Source organism: Pseudopipra pipra, chromosome 10 (assembly GCF_036250125.1).
Source record: "Pseudopipra pipra isolate bDixPip1 chromosome 10, bDixPip1.hap1, whole genome shotgun sequence".
Classification (NCBI taxonomy): Eukaryota; Metazoa; Chordata; class Aves; order Passeriformes; family Pipridae; genus Pseudopipra; species Pseudopipra pipra.
Window position 1 is genome coordinate 19,424,114 of NC_087558.1, and position 18,801 is coordinate 19,442,914.

Sequence of the window (18,801 nt, forward strand, 5' to 3'; positions counted from 1 at the left end):
TTCCAGTAGTAAATGATAGTTTGTTTGATAAAGGCAAATTTTCATTTAGGCTCAGGTGAATACCTTGATTAGATGTCAAATGGTTCTGAAAGGATCTTTGTATTAGTCCACTTACTTTTAGCCTTCCTGTGGTTTGCTTGAGGATGTGGTAAACAAAAACAAGTCTAGCTCTGATGAAGTTGAAAAAAGAATAATTTTCCCAATATTTGCTTGGGTCATATTGAGTGTATTATGGTTTTTATAACTCAATGGGAAAATAACTTCTTTTACTGGATGTAGTCCCTTACTTTTAAAGATACTTATAAATGTTACCTTTATTCTTTATTACGCTGGAAATCAAGGTGATCTATATATCCCAGTGCAATGTAGGGTCTTCTTTTTCCAGAAGTAAAAACTCTGAGCATTTTTTAAAATATATATTACACCTGTTGCTGGAGCTTAGCTTGTAATTACTGATGTGATTTCTCTGTGTGTAAAGTACTGCTGATCCAAATTTAGATGGAGCACATTTTTGTCCAGGGCAAAACAGGGCCCTGCCTGAGCTATTGGAGAATCAGTGTGTGGGAGATTTAGATGTCTTGAAGATTCTTTGCAGTAATATCAAATATGGGGATTTTGTGCAAAGATTAATTGGAACACACTCATTTCAGTGGCAGTACACCTAAAGATTATTACTACTATGTTTTTATTGCTGTCAAACTTGCATCTGGTGCACTTTTCTTCCAAATAACTTTCAATCTTTTTTTCCCCCTTTTCACCCAATACATTAAAGAATGAAGTATAGTTAGTAGTTAATTGTTACAAATAAAATGCTGCTTAAAAGAAAACTCCCTGTGGAAGACTGCTTAGCAGGGGGAACTGGAGTATGAAGTTATTTTGAGAAATACAGACCTTGTGTTTGAGCTTATAGATCACAGTCTGTGTTGAGACTCCTGTAGACAGGCACAAAGCTGATTTATTTTTATCCACACCTCTATTAGGAAGTCTGGTGTGGGCTTTTTAAAGTACTTTCCTGTGGTCAAAAATATCTGGAATTGTTGGCACTTGTAACAAGAAATTTTTTGAGGTTCTGCACTGTTAGGTCAGTTGTAGAGACTCAGAGTAGCAACTTCTTTCACCATGGCTTTTCCTAGTTGGAGACCCTCTCTGACACCACAAAGTCTGTGATACTTTTTCTCTGTAGAACAGTAGTTGTTTGAAAAGGCAGCCTTTCCTGTTAATCTGGTTCTAGGACAGTGAAAGATCCAGAAAGAAAATAACATTCCACATAGCCACTGGTGACAGCCAGTGACTCCACTAAGGACAGATTGTACCTGAGAAATGTGGTGGCCTTCTGTGGCAAGATTATGGCATTGGTGGATCAGGGAAAAGCAACTGATGTAATCTGTGTGGATTTATGTAAAGCATCTGACACTGTCCCACATGACATCCTTGTCTCTAAACTGGAGAAACATGGATTTAATGGATGGATCATTTGGTGGATTAGGAATTGGCTGGATGGCTGCCCAGAGAAGTTGTGGATGCCCCATTCCTGGAGGTGTTAAAAGCCAGGTTGGATGGGGCTTTGAACAACCTGGTGTAGTGGAAGGTATCCCTGCCTATGGCAGGGAGTTTGGAAGTAGATCATAGAATCATAGAACAGGCTGATTTGGAAGAGACCCATCATGATCATTGAGGTCAACTCCTGGCCCTGCTCAGGACACCCCAAGAGTCACATCATGTGCCTGAAAGTGTTGTCCAAATGCTTCTTGAACTCAGACAGCCTTGATGCTGTGACCGCTGCCCTGGGGAGCCTGTTCCAGTGCCCAACCACCCTCTGGGTGAAAAACTTTTTTCTGATATCCAACCTAAACCTCCCCTGGCTCAGCTTCATGCTACTTCCTCGAGTCCTGATGATCTTTCAAGTCCTTTCCAGCCCAAACTATTCTATGATTGACCATTGCAAGACCCATTCTGGATTCTCACCAAGGTGTCCTTTGTCTCTTCAGGAGGAGTCAGATTCTTGACATGGGGACATAACTGTAAATCTTTTATTCTTTAAAGCCCTGTGGCCTTTCCCAGCCTCTCCTGGGTTACCAAGTGTCCTATTTCCTAAATTAATAGCAAACAGAAACAAAAATACTACTCTGTAAAATGGGAATGCTTTTATGTGCGTAAGGAAAATCAATTTTGTTGCTTAGAGCTCAGGCGGTTTGATTCTATGATATTACTTTCTCCATCCCCATTTGTCTGTGCAATTGTTCTCTGCTGACAGATGGGCTTTAGCAGAGGCGTGTGTTTAAAACAGATGAAATTCATTGCTGTTGCTTAAAAAATATGAGGTTTTTTTGAGAAAACATTTATTTGTTTAACAGGAAGTTGGTTTGTCTTTTCGTTATCACTCCAAAGCTGAATGGAACTTCATTTGTCAGCGCACCTGGGAAATACAAAATCATCTATGTGATTTGATTTTATGATGATGCTTTCCTCAACATATATGACGTCTGTGTATTTAATTTCTGTTCTTTCAAAGAAGAAACTGCAGGACTGATGAAGCATTGCTTCCTGGTTTTGTGTCTTGTGGCTGATTTGACATGAAATCTTCAGGACACTTTGCTGCAGTCACAGCTTTGATTTGAGCTCATTCTCTTCAGAGTTTCTTGGCAAGATATGAACTTACAGCCCAGCCTGGTCTTCCATGTGATCACTTCCAGGATGTCTGTCCTCTCCTGTAGGAACACAGTTGTCTTTGAGCCTGCTGCTGTTCTGTCAGATTTGGCTGATGTGGCTATTGACTGAAGTAGCCTGAAGAGGGGGAAGGGTGAGGAGGGATGCAGATGGTGTGATTGTGTAAGCCTATTTTCCTATTAAACAAAAGAATACGCTTTTGTTCAGGATCAAACTTGTTCTCATGTATTCATCTCCTACATGTTTGTGCAAGTACAATGGCTGGGTTCCCTCCAACCTTGCCCTCCCCCTCTCCCTGTGCAGCCCTGAGTGGGGGAATGGGCCTGACCCCTGCATGCATTTGTGTCTTCCATACAACAGATCCCCCCTGGTTTGTCCAAGACAGCCTTTTTTGGACATCTCTGCCACATCAGGCTGCTCAATTCACTGTAGGGGGAAGAATATCTTCAACTCTTTTCTGCTGTGCTTGGCCAGAGGCACAGTATGTTTATGTCACTGGAGTTTTGCAGCGCTGTTGGAAGTATTAAAGTCATCCAGATCATATCAGGAGCAACCTCTAATGGGCTGGAACAGCAGGAACATCCAACGTGTTTGCTTCCTGCCCACCAACAGAGAGAGCATCTGACAGGTGTTGTCTGTACACTGCTGCTTCATCTAAATGAGAATTAAACAAAGTGAGGCTCGGATGCAAAAGAAGACCACAAAAGTATCCTGGTCATTCCAGAAGCATTGCAGATTTTCAGCTGTTAGGGAATGTCTTTTTATAAATGATACAGAGGCAAAGCACTAGAATCACCCACTGCAAAATGTACAGACAGGCCCTGTGAGGGTGGAGCTGACTCCTGTAGCATCTGGCAAATCTACAGCAGCCTTGTGAAGCTATAGATGCCTGCCGAGCTGCTACTAGTGGGTCTTCCTCCTTATCCCCATCCTTATCAGGATACTCCCCCTAGAAAACCAGTTGCAGGCCTTGGCTCCCTCATGATTTACAAAGACTCACCAGGCTTGGAAAACATTGACACAATCTAAGACTGAAGCTTGAGCCAAGGGGCCAGATTTTCACTACAACACATAATTACAGTTTCTCCAGTTTCAGTAAAGTTCTGGTGAATGACTGTGTCAAGCTGGAGGAGCTCTCGTCTGTCTGATCGTCACTTTCTACCATCTGCAGACCTTCCCTCATCTGCTCAGGGATCATCTCTGGCATGTTCCCTGGGATTCACGACTGGCTAGACTGAGGAATGATGCTTTCCAGGAGTACTTTTTCTCATCTACAGCTTTCTAGCTTATTTCATTTTAAAGGCCAACTGGCTCCACTACACACTGCAGCAAAGGGAACTGCAGCAAAAGAGAGGCAGTGGGAAGGTGTTCAGCCACATTTCAAGGCCATCATTTAATGGATGTTCTGGTTTTGAAATTGAAGCTGTAGGGATATTGATCCTCTACAAAGCTCTAGAGGTAAAATGTAAAATAAATTTAAAAAAAAAAAAGAGTGAGGCTGGTGAGAAGTAGTAATGACTAGAGAGAAATTGCAATATTAAAACTTAATTATTCCTTGGGCTTTAAATCTCACGTGGTCTGACACCTATTGGTATTACTTACTTGGTGAAGCACGGCTGAGTAGAAATGTAAAATGTGAAGTGGAGCTGAAAACATAACTTTCAATTTCGTGCTAAGCCTTTTTTTGTGTTAATTTGCTCTTTTAATATAACCCTGACACTCGAATGTTCAAAATGGCTACATCAGCTGTTGGGGAAAGACAGGAAGGTATTCACTTACAGAAGAGTGGCTGGAGGGTGAAAGATGAATGATTTCGTGTCAGAGGAGTGAGGAAGATGTAAGCAGAAGCTCACGTCTGTACTGAATTCAGACATGAAGTTCAGCTGTGCCCTTTAGGGCAGCTGGAAGTGACTGGAAATTTGCTCCATGGTTTGGGCTGCTGCCTAAATAGACGGTTCTGCCTTTGAGCTTTTAATTTTTTTTCTCTCTCTTTCCTTTTGCCAGAGCAAGTGTCTACATAATTGTCTGATATTTCAGATCAGAGAGTTTATCCACCTGAAAATAACCTGGCAAAATGAAATACTAGATTTTGCACACTTCGGTTTTCTGAGGCAGACCATCTCAAGGCTATTTGAATGCAGGTGGCTGAAGACAAAAGGAAGAGGTGGTAGAAAGGATGTAGCAGCTTGAACATCTGTAACTGTGGGATTACAATTCCTGTTAAATACCCTGAAAATAACTGTTTCCTTGCAGGAACTTTAGAACTGAAGTGTTGCTGGTTTTAAAAGTACTTGCATAGTAAAAAAGGCAATTTTTGTTGTATTATGTTACTATATTTGTTTTTCAGATTACATTGCTGTATTGTGAGAAGTCATTACGCAAAAGACCTGTTTACAGGCTTCCAATGTTTTTTGTCATCTTTCATGCTTCTTCAGAATATGTGTCTGCATCTAAATCCAACTTTCAGTATGAAAGAGGCGAATTCCAGAAACACATGCAGAGAGACCAAAGGCATAAAACCAACCCCAAACCTCAAGTCAGCTCAGTTCCAAAGTACAGTACATTGAAGTATTTAAAAATATACATTCCACTATATTCATTGCTACTCAAGATTCTTTCTGCATTCTTGATCATATGACTAAACTGCTTCTAAGTCGAGTGGTACAGATGGTGTGGTATTTCAGATTATTCTAATTCCAAACAGCTAAATGCACAGTCTTTTTTAATAACAAGCTTATGCTGAATTTTGAAACAATTACATTTTTGTAACATTACAAAACAAGTTACTCTTTACAGAGGAATGTCCTTGGGATTTTCAGGATTTGCATTCCTTTCAGGAATTGAAGAAGTCATGACTTACTGCTGCATTGTTCATCCCACATGTTAAATGTCATTCTCTAAGTGTGCATGCAGCATAAAATCTCATCTGTACCACAGGATAACTTAGAATAGCCAAGCATTTTTGTCTGGTTGCTTTGTTACTGCATATTCCCAATTTGACAAAGAAAGCCAACATTGCTGATTTATTGCCCATTTTGAACAATGTTGGATACCAGGATCTATAGTTGAATCCAAGCTAGCCAGTCTTTATAAGGTGCCAAAAATGTGCTTAATTCATTGTCACCCTCAAAACAGTGTTGTCACGGTTCTGTAGCTGTTTGCACACTGGGAACAGAGTTACAGACACTGGGCCTTGTGCCTTTACATTGTGTGGGTGGAGGTAAAAGTCCTCCTCCTTGAACATACGAACTCCTCTTCATTGATTTGCCCAGCACAGCATAGTGGGTGGTTTTGTTCTTCCCATTCTTTCTGTAGAGACTTCAGCACTAGGCTTACATTCAGTGCTCAAACACTCAGGGTATCAGTTGTGTTCAGGCATCTGGGGAATGAACAGTTTTGGTGCCCACAGAGGAGAGGCCTTTGTTCAGAGCCTCCTGTTGCCTCTGTCTTGGTATTCAGGGGTCCTCGCTGTCTGGTGACAAAGCCCAGGTTGGCAAGGGAGGTGACAGTGAGCTCTGGCTGCAGGAAGGAAAAAAACTGATTAGGGCCAACAGCCAAAAGAGTGAGAACTGTTGTGTAGACATTGGAAATGCTGCTGGATGGAGGCATTGCCTTCCCTGCCTTTTCTGATAGACAGTGTCACCAACTGGTGTCATTAATTGGGACTCACCTGGCTGCTTCTCACTTTTTGGTAAGTGTCAATTTAGTAGGATTAAATTGAGTGTGTTCTTAATGTAGTTTTGAATTGTGTTTGTGGTGACACTTCTTATGCATGTTTTTCAAGCTTTCTGCATGTCTAGTTCATAATCCAGAGGGGAATACAACTATGAAAGCTGAAAGCTGACTTTGCAGAGAAAGCATGTTTCTTTTATCAGAGTTATGTTCCACTGATGCCAACATACCAAACTGTTAAAAATGCACCCTATTTAGTGACAGCAAAGTGATGCCTCAGCAAGCCTTTCTCTGGTAAGTATAATCCGTGTTTTTATTGTGAATAATTTCCCAAAATATTTTGGCAGTCTGCATGGGGACACTGCTAAGTGACATTGACACACTTTTCCTGTTTGAAGTTGTCTTGTTCCTGTACAGTACATTTAGTCTAATCATCATATCCTGACAAAGCATGGCATGAATGTGAAACTGAGACAGAAATTATTTGGGTTATGAAAACGAACAGTCTTCTCAGCCAGAGATTTCCAGATGCTGATTATTTCCCACAAAATATCTTTTATTATAGGGAAAACTGATGAAAATTTGTGTTTCAGTTGTAGTCACTAAACAGGTATAATGGAGAGCTGATATATTAAGCCAGATTGAAATATTTTCTTATTTTTTAACTCCTGAAGTGGTTTGAAATTACTGGAAGAGCAAAGATTTGGGAAAACTTTCAAAGCAAAACTATACAGTGAAAATTCATGTTCTTTGTATTTCTGAACTTTCCTGTGTCTAGTGAGAAGATACAGACAAGGAAGTCTAGGTTTCTCTAAGAGGTGTAAGATTACAAAAAGTCACAGCAGTTGAATGACAGGGCTTTGGCAAGTTTTTATTAATTTGGGAGATGGTAAGAAGGTTTTACAACCAAATATTTCTGTAAGTGGATTGAATAGTAACTGACCTTCTGTCCTTTTGGGTTGACCCACAACTTTTACCAATCCTGTGTGATGTATCCATCCAGTCCTGCAGACACGGAGCCAGTTTAAGGTTCTTTTGCCAGATGAAGTGTTAATCACTCTGCTTCCTATTGTGGGCATGAGCTCAGCTTTCCCAACAGCTGCTGGTGTGGGGCACTTGCACATCTCTGTGAGGAGAAGCTGCCTGGAAATTATCACAGCAGTGGTGCAAGTATGACTTTTCCGAGGCATCTACACTGGAAGTATGTTTGTTACCTGTGGAAGTAGGGAGGGGCTGTTTGTTGGTGGAGACAGGCTGGGCCCTGTTAAGCTGTGCTGCTCCAGCAGCAGCTTCTGATGGAGTGAAGGTCAAGGTGATGCCTCTGCTGCTGTTCTCACCTCAGTGTGGACCTCTGCCATCTGCTTGGTGTGAATCCGTAAGATACAGGCAAAGAAAGGGAATAGATGGTGGCTTTGAGGCAGGTTTTGCTCCTACAAGCACCCAAGGGGGCTGTTGTAGCTTCCAGGAGGACTTTGTGCATAAGTTGCTCCCTGTGGAGCTCACATTACTGTTGCATGGGTTGTGAGCTGAGGCATGTGTTAAAACCCTTCTCTGCCTCCTCCTTAAAAGTTTTCATGTCAGCTACTACTAAGGTCCAGCAGTCAGAGCTGTTAGGTCACTGCCAGCATGGGGTGACAAATAATTAAATGTTGTCTTGTTGTTTTTTTTATTTACTTGTTCAAGTCCTCTGATATTTGAATGAGGTTAATATGGCTATAGTTGAGCTTCTGGCAGAAGCTGAGAACTACCAGCTACACAGGACTAGGATGCAAGAGAGTATAATATGGTGTATAGGAGGAGGTATTTGATGAAAGGTACCTTTTGAGTTGTACTGGTGCTTAGGAACTGCTGCATCTTGAATGCATCGCTCACTAACTGTAAGATTTTTTCACTGTTGTTTCGTCCTATGTCCATGCAAAGCTATTTGGCAAAATGATATATCATATAATTAATTTATGTGGTAATGTCTGTGTATGACCAAAGACCTAATATTGTAAGATACAGTTTCAAACCAAAGTACTTACTGATCGGATCCCAGAGTAAGGACACGGGTGTGTGTATCAAGATACTCATAATGCTGCATTTTACTCTTCTGAATTACTGATCTATCTATTAGCAGCCTATTTATGTTACAGTTTGGGGCACATGAGGAGGAATGTCAGTGGCTTGCCAAGTGAGTCAATTCAGTGTTTATAATTTCTTGGTGATCTGCCAGGTAAATGTCTGTCCAAGTTTAGTTTCTCATGTGATCAGGAAGTGATACAGGAGGATGCACTGAGGACTTCCCCGGCCATCTCCCCTCAGCACCCTGACAGGAATGTGGCAATTGTCTTGTGCTTTAAAGAGGAAATTTTCAAAGGCACACAGAACTAAATCTCATGTAGAAATCACTGAGGTTCCCTTTAAGCGTCTGATGTTTTCCCTTTTCATTTCTTTTCAAGCTCAAATAATCACCTTTTTAAAAGCAACTACCCAATCCTTGAGCATGTGTCCTTTTAGGAAAGCTTGCTTACCTGATAACATTTACTCCCTATTGCTTCCCTGTATATATTTTAGTGTCACTATTTAATTTTCCCTGGGATTATTAGTGTGGAATAAAGTATTGAACTTGCTTCAATGGGCCGAATTGGAATCATACGTTTGAAACAATCAATGAGTGCTTCTGCAATACTGGAAATGGCAATCATCAACTTAAATATAATTATTGCTTAAAGTTTCAGATTCCTTTTACGTGGTTTGGAAAGAAGTAAGGGGGATCATTCAAGTTGATCTCGTGGAGATTCCTGGGAATTGTTGTGCATCTTCCTGCAAATGTGACATGAAGGGCTTGGAAGCTTATGTTTATTTTTTAATTTTCAAAGATTAAAATTAGGTGCAACGAGTTGTTTTTTCATGCTCAAGTGTGTACATATACATACCCATGTGGGACCAGCAACCAGAAAATAATATTTTCATACAGTAACTTAACTGTCATGTGGTTTTGAAAAATCAACTTTTTTACTTTTTTTTTACTTTTTTGAAAGAAAACTTTCACATAACATAGATGTGGTTTCATCTGCATTTAATACATGCAGAAAACACTTTACATGGTGTTTGCCATTGTAAATAATGTAAGGACTTAATTAACTTCTCAAATGCAGTTGGATGGTAAATTTTAAGGGTTTTTTTTCCTAGACTTCTCTTTTTATTTCCTTCTATTGTGAATACATGTTTCTCATCTTCTTTCAGAAATGATATTTGGAATGAGACAGTGTGTCTGGGGTAGAAGTTCTTTAAAAGGAAGAACATGGACTTGTGATTTACAAAGTAAAGATTTTTTTTGCAGGACATCGGTGCCCATCTGCTGTTTGGTACTTTATGACAACCATCACCTAGGCTTTTCAGCCTCTTGAGAGTCTGGAGATTTTTTGCTTCTTCAAACACTTCATCACTCTGTCAGTAAATAAACAGAGTGGGTCTACTTGGCTATATTTGAGCATTCCTGGACTTGGCACTTGTTTTGCTAAAAGACAGAAATGTGTCTGCTGGTGCAGATACTTTATTTGATCCCATGTCAATCACCTATTTGAGTTTATAGGATTTTGTCTTAATTTCTATTCCTTTAGTACTTTTAGAGGTCCTTGGTTTGCCTTTGCGCTCTACGTGAGCTCTAAAATGTGAGTGAATTTAACTTATCCAGGTTGCAAAGAATCTTTCCTGGGTGCTTTTTTACCATGTTCGTCTATGGAAGCTAAGAAACAATACATTTGAAAATCATGTATTTCCCTTAATGTGTCTTACTGTGTTCCAGCCCTTCTCATTAGATTAATGCTAAAATATAGAAACTGTTGATTAGCCTGCTGCCATGAGGAACATCCCTGTTAGAAACATCTGCCAAAGAACTGAAACTGCCATTCTTCACTTGTCCTTCCATGGCTCCTCTTCCTCATTCCCTCTCTTTTTCTTTTTTTTAAGCTCCTTTATAAAAAAAATCCTAAAGATGAATTTTGGTTTGTTTTTTGTTTTTTGGGGTTTTTTTCCCCCTTTTATTTAAGGCCAGGGTAAGTTAAAAAGAAACATTTAAATTTTGCAGCCATTTGCTGTTGGCTGCATTTGTTTTAATAAGGGCAGAGAAGCTGAAGCCTCTGTCACCAAGGCCCAGGGAAGAGAACTCCTGGAAATAAAAGGAGATTGTGACACTGCATGTTTCTGAGGCCATGAAACAAAAGCTTAAGTGAAAGTGAAGCTACTGCTGAACATAAAGTTTATCACTGTTGCTGGGGAATAGTGTCTGCCTGCTTCAGGCCCGCTGTGAACTTGGCCAGACAAAATAGGTGGAAGGGCAGAAGGTGGGGAATGTCTGCATCCTATTATGAATTGGAGGAAATGACTGTCTGCGCTCCGTGCGCTGGTGGGCTCCGCATCCTGCTGGCAGACTGGTGAGCGCTGTGGGACACTGAACCAGGAGTGGGGAATTGTCAGCTCTGGGGTTTAAAATAACTACTAGGGATGAGAAGAAGCTCCTTAAAAACATACCGTGGGTTTTCCGTTGGCTTTCTTAAACTAACTGGAAACTTTCTGCTTTTTTTTCCAGGGGCATTTTTCTTGGAAAACATTGCTGCTAAAAAGCTCCAAACAGGAGGAGTAAATCCAGTCAGCTTGTCAGACCACTGGCTCAGTGTAACGGTGCTTTCATGAGGTAACGTTGGGCCAAAGTCAACTTTTCTTTTCTCCTTTGTAAACCTGCAGCCAAGCAATGGGCCAGAAAATCTCAGGGAGCATAAAGTCTGTGGATGTGAGGGAGCCCCCTTATAGACCTGTCAAACGAGAGCTGAGAGGCCCGGATTTTTGCAAGCCAGCGCGCCTGGACATGCTGTTGGATATGCCCCCTGCCAAGCTGGAGGTCCAGTACAAACACGCTTGGAACAACGAAGATCGCTCCTTAAATATATTTGTAAAGGAAGACGATAAACTGACTTTTCACAGACACCCGGTTGCCCAAAGCACAGATTGTATCCGGGGCAAAGTCGGCTACACGAGGGGCCTCCACGTCTGGCAGATCCACTGGCCCACGAGGCAGCGGGGAACTCACGCCGTGGTGGGCGTCTCCACGGCCGAAGCCCCGCTGCACTCGGTGGGATACACGTCCTTGGTCGGTAGCAACAGTGAGTCATGGGGCTGGGATCTGGGGCGCAACAAACTCTACCACAACTGTAAAAACCAGCCTGGCGTCACGTATCCTGTCTTTTTGGAACCAGATGAGTCTTTTGTACTCCCAGACTCGTTACTGGTGGTTTTGGATATGGATGAAGGGACGCTTAGCTTCATGGTGGATGGACAGTATCTTGGAGTGGCCTTCAGGGGACTAAAAGGGAAAAAACTTTACCCCATAGTCAGTGCAGTTTGGGGGCACTGTGAAATTACAATGAGATACATCAATGGACTTGACCGTAAGTGCTACTGAATTTCTTCATTACCCTGTCTTTCAGCTTTTCTCATGTAGGAGTTTTTCTTTTATCCTGTTGCAGTGGACAGTGTGTTGGGGGGAGCGGACTGTTCACTGTGAGTAAACTGCATCCTGTCTGACTGCTCAAAACTAATATATCTCAGTTGTATCTTGTAATGTTGGTGTGGATTGTATCAAAATATCTTCCTTTTTGGCAAGTTGCAAGAAATCTGTGTCCAAGGAAAGTGAACAGGCTGAGAAAAAGATACTGAGAAACTTCCTGGGTATATTTAACAGTAAAACTCTTGTTTACTGGAGGATATGTTTTAAATCTGTGGTTTCCAAATAGGATTTGTGGATCCCGTAAAAATTTCCTGTAGTAGTGGAAACTCTTACATGGTGTTCATAAACATACTTGAATGCTGGCCAGTAGGCTTGCTTTCTGTAGTTGCCTTCCCAGGACCCTCAGAAGCAGCTGTGGATCCCCAAGAATCTGGGAGCTCAGGTCAAATACCGCTTTCAGCAGTTTTTCTGAAAGAGAGCTCTGTTCCTTAGTTCATTTCAGGAGGTGCTCTCTCAGGGTATTTTCTTCTCCAGCAATCCATGTTTTCGGATAAGCAAGCATGAGCTATTTCTGATCTAAAAGGGTAATATCAAATTAAATTGATATGCAGTAGGGAGCAGCATGTTGCTGCTGTGACCTTGGAGTAGTGGCCTGCCAGAAGATGAGTTGCAGAACTGGGTCTTGTCCAGTTCTTGTCCCTGCTCAGGAAGACGAGTGCTCTGCCAGGGCCAAACGCAGCACAGTGTGCACTCGGGCAAGCCCAGTTATTGACCATCAGCATCTTGGCTGCTGGGTGTTGGGGAATGGAAAGCTGGACAAGGTTTAAAGTGGAACTTTGTTCTTGTTTAAGACTGTATTATCTGAGCTGTAGGAGGAACTACAAATATGAATATGTAGATTTACAAAAAGTGGACGATTGGGCAAAATTTTAATGTTTTTTGGCTTTTTGAACGGGACTTGGTCTTGTAAAAAGAGAACACACCTGCCTTTCAATGAGTGATTTCTAAAAGAATTCACTAGTCTTTTCAGTAAGGATGCAGTGGTCTTTTTTTTTTTTTTGTCAAAAATTAATTCTCTGCTCATTAGTCTTACATCTGACATACCAAGTAGAAACATAATTAAATAATTTGACCCTGTTTAAGATTATCTTTTCATAAACATCTGTACCATGCACTGGGGGAAAGACTTTTTATCCACAGAAGCCCTGCAGGTTATTCCAGCTAGATGCTAAATGGCAGCTTCCCAAGTGCTTTCAAACAGGGGAATATCCGAGGATTGTAAGTATTTTGCAATTACTCAGACATTGCAGTGTGATGTGCTGACAATCTTTTCTTTGGATGGTGGGGGAGAGAGACTTTTTTGCCAGCTGAATATTTGTTTGCAAAAGCAGTTTTTATAATACTGTGAATATCTGCCAAACTAAGCTCAGCTTGGTCCACCACGTCCACACAGGATTCTGCATTCGTTTTGTAGCCTTCACAGGGCTGCTCAAGGGAGCTTTAGAAAGATGAAAACACAGGAGAGGATGTGAATGAGTTTGGTAGAAATTATAAAATAAAAGGGGATAAGTAGAGAAAGGATAACTGTGGTCTGTGTGATGACAGAGAGAAAGATTCCCATCTGGTTTCTTGTGGGATAATTTTGTTGGAAGAGGCAGGATAGCTTCCTAAACTATCCCTGAGAAAGTCAAAGTCTCTATTTTTTTTTAAACACATCAAGTCCAACGCTTCATTTTTTTTTTTTTTAAATCCAGTCTCCAGAAAAATCCAGTCCGGGTTTTCCCCCTTTCCATAGTCCGGAAAGTCCAGTCCGGGTTTTCCCCCATTTTCGGCGGAAATCCATAAAACGCGAACCCGTGGATAAAAGTAAACTTGTAAACACAACTTTTATGTAGACCTGAGTGTTAATCTGATCACGTGAAAAGGAAGTTTAAAGCCACTTCACCGGGGGGGCATTTTGACATCCTAGAGTCACATCATTTGTTATCACATGTTCACTGATCCATTACTGTCCTGCAACAAAAACAACATTCAAGAAACCAAATTAGCTTGTTTAGCTGGTGCTCCAAAGCAAACACTGTCTCTTCTCTGCTGAAGGTGTTTCTATCCAGCCTGCCCTTGTGTAACTTTGAGTTTAGTCATGGTACCTCTTCATGTTTGCTCTCATTGCACTTTTAATTACAGGTTTTTATAATTGCTTGTTCTTGTGAAAATTGGAGTAGATATTGAAGAACATTTGTGTTCACAAATTTAAATACATTTGAAAATACTTTTGCGTGAGGGAGTTGTTATCGTTTGATTCCTTTTTAACCTTACCAATTATCTTTTTTCAATCTTTCCCTGCCCCCCTCTTCCCTGGAAGTATCTCATAGCTCTGAGTGCAGCTTTTAGCAGATCTGGCCATAGGGTCTTAGCTGTTTTTGGAACTGCTGTCAAGCAGTGCCTTGTAACTTGCTATTTAGTGATTGATTGTTGCTGCTCAGAATGCATACCACAGCTTGTGATGGCTGTTTGTGAGGTGTGTCCTACAGAGCAAATGGAGACCTCAACGGCAGGGATTTTTAGTGTTTTCAATACTTGCCGCTTAAATAGAAGACCTCTGAATACTTTAAAGGCCCATGTATTGCAGTTGCCTGGCAAAGAGTGAAAGGCTTGCAGGAATGGGAGAGTGAAAGGCTCAAATGATGGGCTTGTGCAGCTGCAATGAACTCAAACATATGTCATAGTAGTAGAGAGATGATGCAGACTTTGAAGTGTCTTAATTACTGCATAGATGGCAGATTCACAGAAGGATAAGGCTGCAGGTCAAAGATCAAGAACCTGTGTGCCCTCTGATCTCTGGATATTGCTCCTAGAATAATGCTGTAGTTAAAATAAATTGTAGTTCTTCCAGCTGCATCTGATACCCAGAGTATTCTGCCTCAGAAACTACTTTGAGCATCACATGATGATGTTCTGTGACTCTCACAAGATGGTGTTTTTGCTCACATTTGAGAGACTTGGAGTTGCACATATTTGACAGGGTTTGGGAGGGAAGGCAAGGGGACAGGATGGAGAGCGCTCATCATAAACACATTGAGTTCTTCGCAGGACAAACTTCTTTGATCAAATGCTATCAGTATATACCACGCTGTGTGTAAGCTGGACAGAATTTTACATCAGCCTTCTGACTCACTGCCTCTTGCAATAATTAAAACCCCAAATAACATAACTGCAATATATGTTATTTTTGTTATTTTTCCTATCAGGGTATGCGCATGTTTACAAAAAGCTGGTTAATTTATATCTGGTGTCTGACAAGAAGTCCTGAAGACTATTTATAAACTGAAACAGAGAAATAGCAAAACACTTCTTTGTAAATGTACATTGCAGATCATGACTGAACCATTAGTACTTGTGTGTTTAAACAAAGTGTTGGGAGGACAATCAGTAAAATAGTGCTGTGGTGGAAAACTTGGGCACTGAGTAGGTGAGCTGAACTCATTGCAGTTCTTGCATTAAGCCTTGCATAGCCCTTACACAATTTCAAAAAAAACTGTCGAGCTCAGAGAGCTGGAAGCATTTGTCTTGGAAGAGAAGACTTTACTTACAAGTGTAATTTATGGAAAACATTTGTCTGTACCTGTTCATACTTTAACCTACGGATCCTTCTTTGGATCTGTATTTGGCCCTGGTGGGTGAGGGTCCCTGGGCTCTCTGTCTGGTTACTGACCACTGCCCTGCAACACATCCCCTGTTTTTAACACCTCTGTTTACATCCCCGATGAAACAGAAGTATTATTCAAAGAATGTGCTTCGAACTTACTTACCTGCCATGAAGGAACAGGTGGACTAAAGGGATCATCCAAGCAGAAATCTGGGCTCCTGTTTTCCTGTGCCAGCAGCCTGCTCACTGTTCCTGCAGGTGAGCTGATGCAAGCGTAGAGCTGAGGATGTTTGGAGAACATTGGCTCAGTTTTGGGGAGCTGTAGCTGTTCCTTGTAGAGGCTCAGGGACAGTGGGAAGGAGGAGGGAGCTCAAGGCACATTCTCTCTGTTTGCTGATGCACCTACAAAAGTTTTGGCACATGGGGTCTGTTCACACCTTTTGCTCTCAGCCGTGCAGAACAACACAGTGTAACCACTGAATCTCTCTCAGGCTGTACATGTCTAGAATTTTCAAATAAGGTGATGTTTCTAAGCCAAAACGACAACTTTGGAGCTATGGAGCTAAGCACAACTTCTTTCCTCTATCCTGCTGTTCTCAGTTTATTTTAATTTGCATTGATCTGTGTCTAACATACCACAATTGCTAATTATAAATATGCACTCTTCCCCTTGGAGGTCTTTTTGCCATAAAGAAATCTAAGTCAAAATTGTGAAATTGTTAACTGCCAGGAGATATATATAATCTCTCTTCAGACTCTGGGTTTTCCCCCAGATGGTTTTCAATTAAAATTTTAAAATGGATTCTTTTTTTTTGTTTATCTAAACTTGTTTTATGCTATTTATATAATACATGACTCTGGAGGTTGCAATGGAAATAATATACTCTGAAAATCCAGTATTGCTAAACCTTAGAAAGGGTTTTCCCTACAGACATGCAGTCAGAGGATGAAGCAGCAGTAATTAAGCAGCTAATGTTGTGAAGAAGCAATTTTTAGCTTTTGAGATAATTTAACAGGAACCAGCATTTTCAGTTCCTGCTTCAGGAGTCAAATAGGTATTGTTGGGTTTTTTTGGTCTTCTTCCACATGCACCTCCCTTCCCAGGTTTAAATGCCTTTTTTTGTCCTTTAATCCTAATTTGTTGACACTTTCTAATTAATTCTCAGCCTTTTCTCAGCAGGTTGAAACCACTGTATTGTCAGCAGAATATGCCACTCAGTTAATTGGCTTTTTGCCCCAGCCACCCCCTGCCCCTTCTTGGTGGTCTCTGCATTATATCTTTCTCCCAGATACTCTTCTTTTGTTCAGTCCTCCCGTTTCTTTCTTCCCGTCTCCAGCTGAGTTTCTCTTCTTTTGTGTTTCTGTGTTCTAATCAATAATATATTCTTAGCAATCTTGTTTTCCTTTTTCTTGTCCCAAACTTCAGGGCAGTTTTCGTTACTGATAGCTGTAGAATATCAAGTGCATTGTCATTCTTCCAGAGGAAGGACATTTCAGATTTAAGGCTATGACTTTAGCTGTAATGATGAATGGGCTTTGCAATAGTCTTTTTGTAAGGTCCTACACTTCTTGTAAGATTAGCCTGAACTTGTTTTATACAACTTGGGCCTGTTCAGACCTCTAGTGATAGAGCTTTCTCAGACAACCTAAGACATACATTAGCTTTACAGATAACAGGGTTTTTTCCTTTTGTGGGATTCTTTCTTTTTTCCTTTTTTTTTTCTTCTTACAGTCTTGTCTAGTTTGTGCATTAGCAGGGAATCCAGTTTTCATTGGCTTAAAACTTAAGAGGTGCTGGCATACTTTATTTTAAGCTCAGTAGTTCCTAAGGCTAAGAACAAGCATCAGTAGTCCACAGCTGTGTTGTGGTTTATTTGAATCTTGACATACCTGTGCTTTTTATTCCTGCTCTGGTTCATAAAGGTGCCATGGCAACCACCAAATCTACAGTTTCAAGGAAAAAATGCCTGTTAGTGTGTTCTGATCATGTTTCTACTGATTTCCCATGTATCCTGTTTTTAAGAAATAAGAAGCTTTGAAGAGCAATGACTACACCTCTGTTCTCAAAATTGAAGTGAATGTTGTAATCTAAAGTTACACTGTGAATATCATACTTATTACACTAAAATAGCAGTTAGAAACCTGAGAGTTGTGCTTAATTATTTTATAAATTTGCACAAGCTACAATGCTGGAATTGCTCAGCAATGTGAAATCATTCACACAGGTTTGTATTAGAAGTAGAAATTTGTAGAGGGCTTTTTATTTTTTTGGATTTGCTCCATCTGTATTGCTGTTGGGAATTGGAGAGCATAAATCCAAGCTTCAGTGCAAATAACGGTGCTTCTGTCATTCAGTGATATATTTATTTTCTTTCCAAAAATGCATGTGTTTTGTCCATTTTGACTGTTTTCATACAAGTTTCCTCATAAGTTATATTCCTCCTTAAGATCCTTATTTGTCTCTGTAGCCATGGAAGTGTCTTTCCTTCTCCAGTCATAAGCTCTTTCTGCAGATGGCCTCTTTCTCTTCCCCTAAACCCAGTGTAGCTCCTCTACAAGGAGAGGCAGATAAAAGCCACCTGATTTCTAGTTTGAGGTCAGAGCAAATTCCACTTTAAAAAAGAGTATATTTTGGTGACTGGCAATTCAGACACCAGTCTTCATATTATGGCAAAATTCATATTTTTACAGTAAATTGACAGGCAATGGGCCTGAAAAGAAGCACATCCAGAAATGCTGTTGTGTTCTGCAGGTAGTTCCACTGGCAGTAGTGATGGTGCTGTTCTGCCTTCCTGAGTAAATGAGAGTAAAGCTGCCCCAGCAGTAGCACTGTGTTACAATAATGCTGAGGCTGGGAAGTCAAGCACTTGGAAGCTGGCAAATGGCAGAATGGGATTTGCTTTTTTGCAGCTGTAATTCTGAGCTCAGCAGCCTTCATCCTCCTCTTAGCCAGAGAGTGTTTCACTCTGCTAAAGGTGGTAAGTTCAGCTGCAAGTCAACCTTTTGTATTCATTTTTGCCAGCATTTTTTTGCATTGATTCTTTTCTCCCCAGTCTTCTGTGATTATGAACTGGTGTATTTTGTAATTTCCTCAGGACAGGCAGTGTGGAAAAACTAGGAGCATGACAAGTCTCTGTGTTCTCAGGTTCAGGTTTGTGTTGCCCTTTGAAGACAACAGCAGAAAGGCAGCAGGGACTGCACTGGATCAAAGCTCCACCTCGTCTGGTTTGATTTGTGAATTTAACTTAAGTCTTTCACTTTAAACTGTTTTGGGGTGGAACTGATGATCAAATCTGTCTTTAGGCCTGTTATCAAACCTGATTTTTGA

General features: G+C 40.9%; 1 protein-coding gene across 6 annotated transcripts in view; it reads left to right on the plus strand.

The window, feature by feature from the left end:
• Positions 1–18,801, plus strand: part of SPSB4 (splA/ryanodine receptor domain and SOCS box containing 4) — a 159,240-nt gene that overhangs the window by 87,726 nt on the left and 52,713 nt on the right. For 5 of the 6 annotated variants that reach the window (XM_064666565.1, XM_064666560.1, XM_064666562.1 and 2 more), the window contains one exon: positions 10,913–11,768. In XM_064666565.1, coding sequence (XP_064522635.1) covers positions 11,075–11,768 — 694 coding nt within the window. In that variant the 5' untranslated portion in view covers positions 10,913–11,074. Of the gene's footprint in view, positions 1–6,451; positions 6,634–10,912; positions 11,769–18,801 lie in introns of all 6 variants that reach the window. The other variant, XM_064666561.1, reaches the window with a different exon arrangement.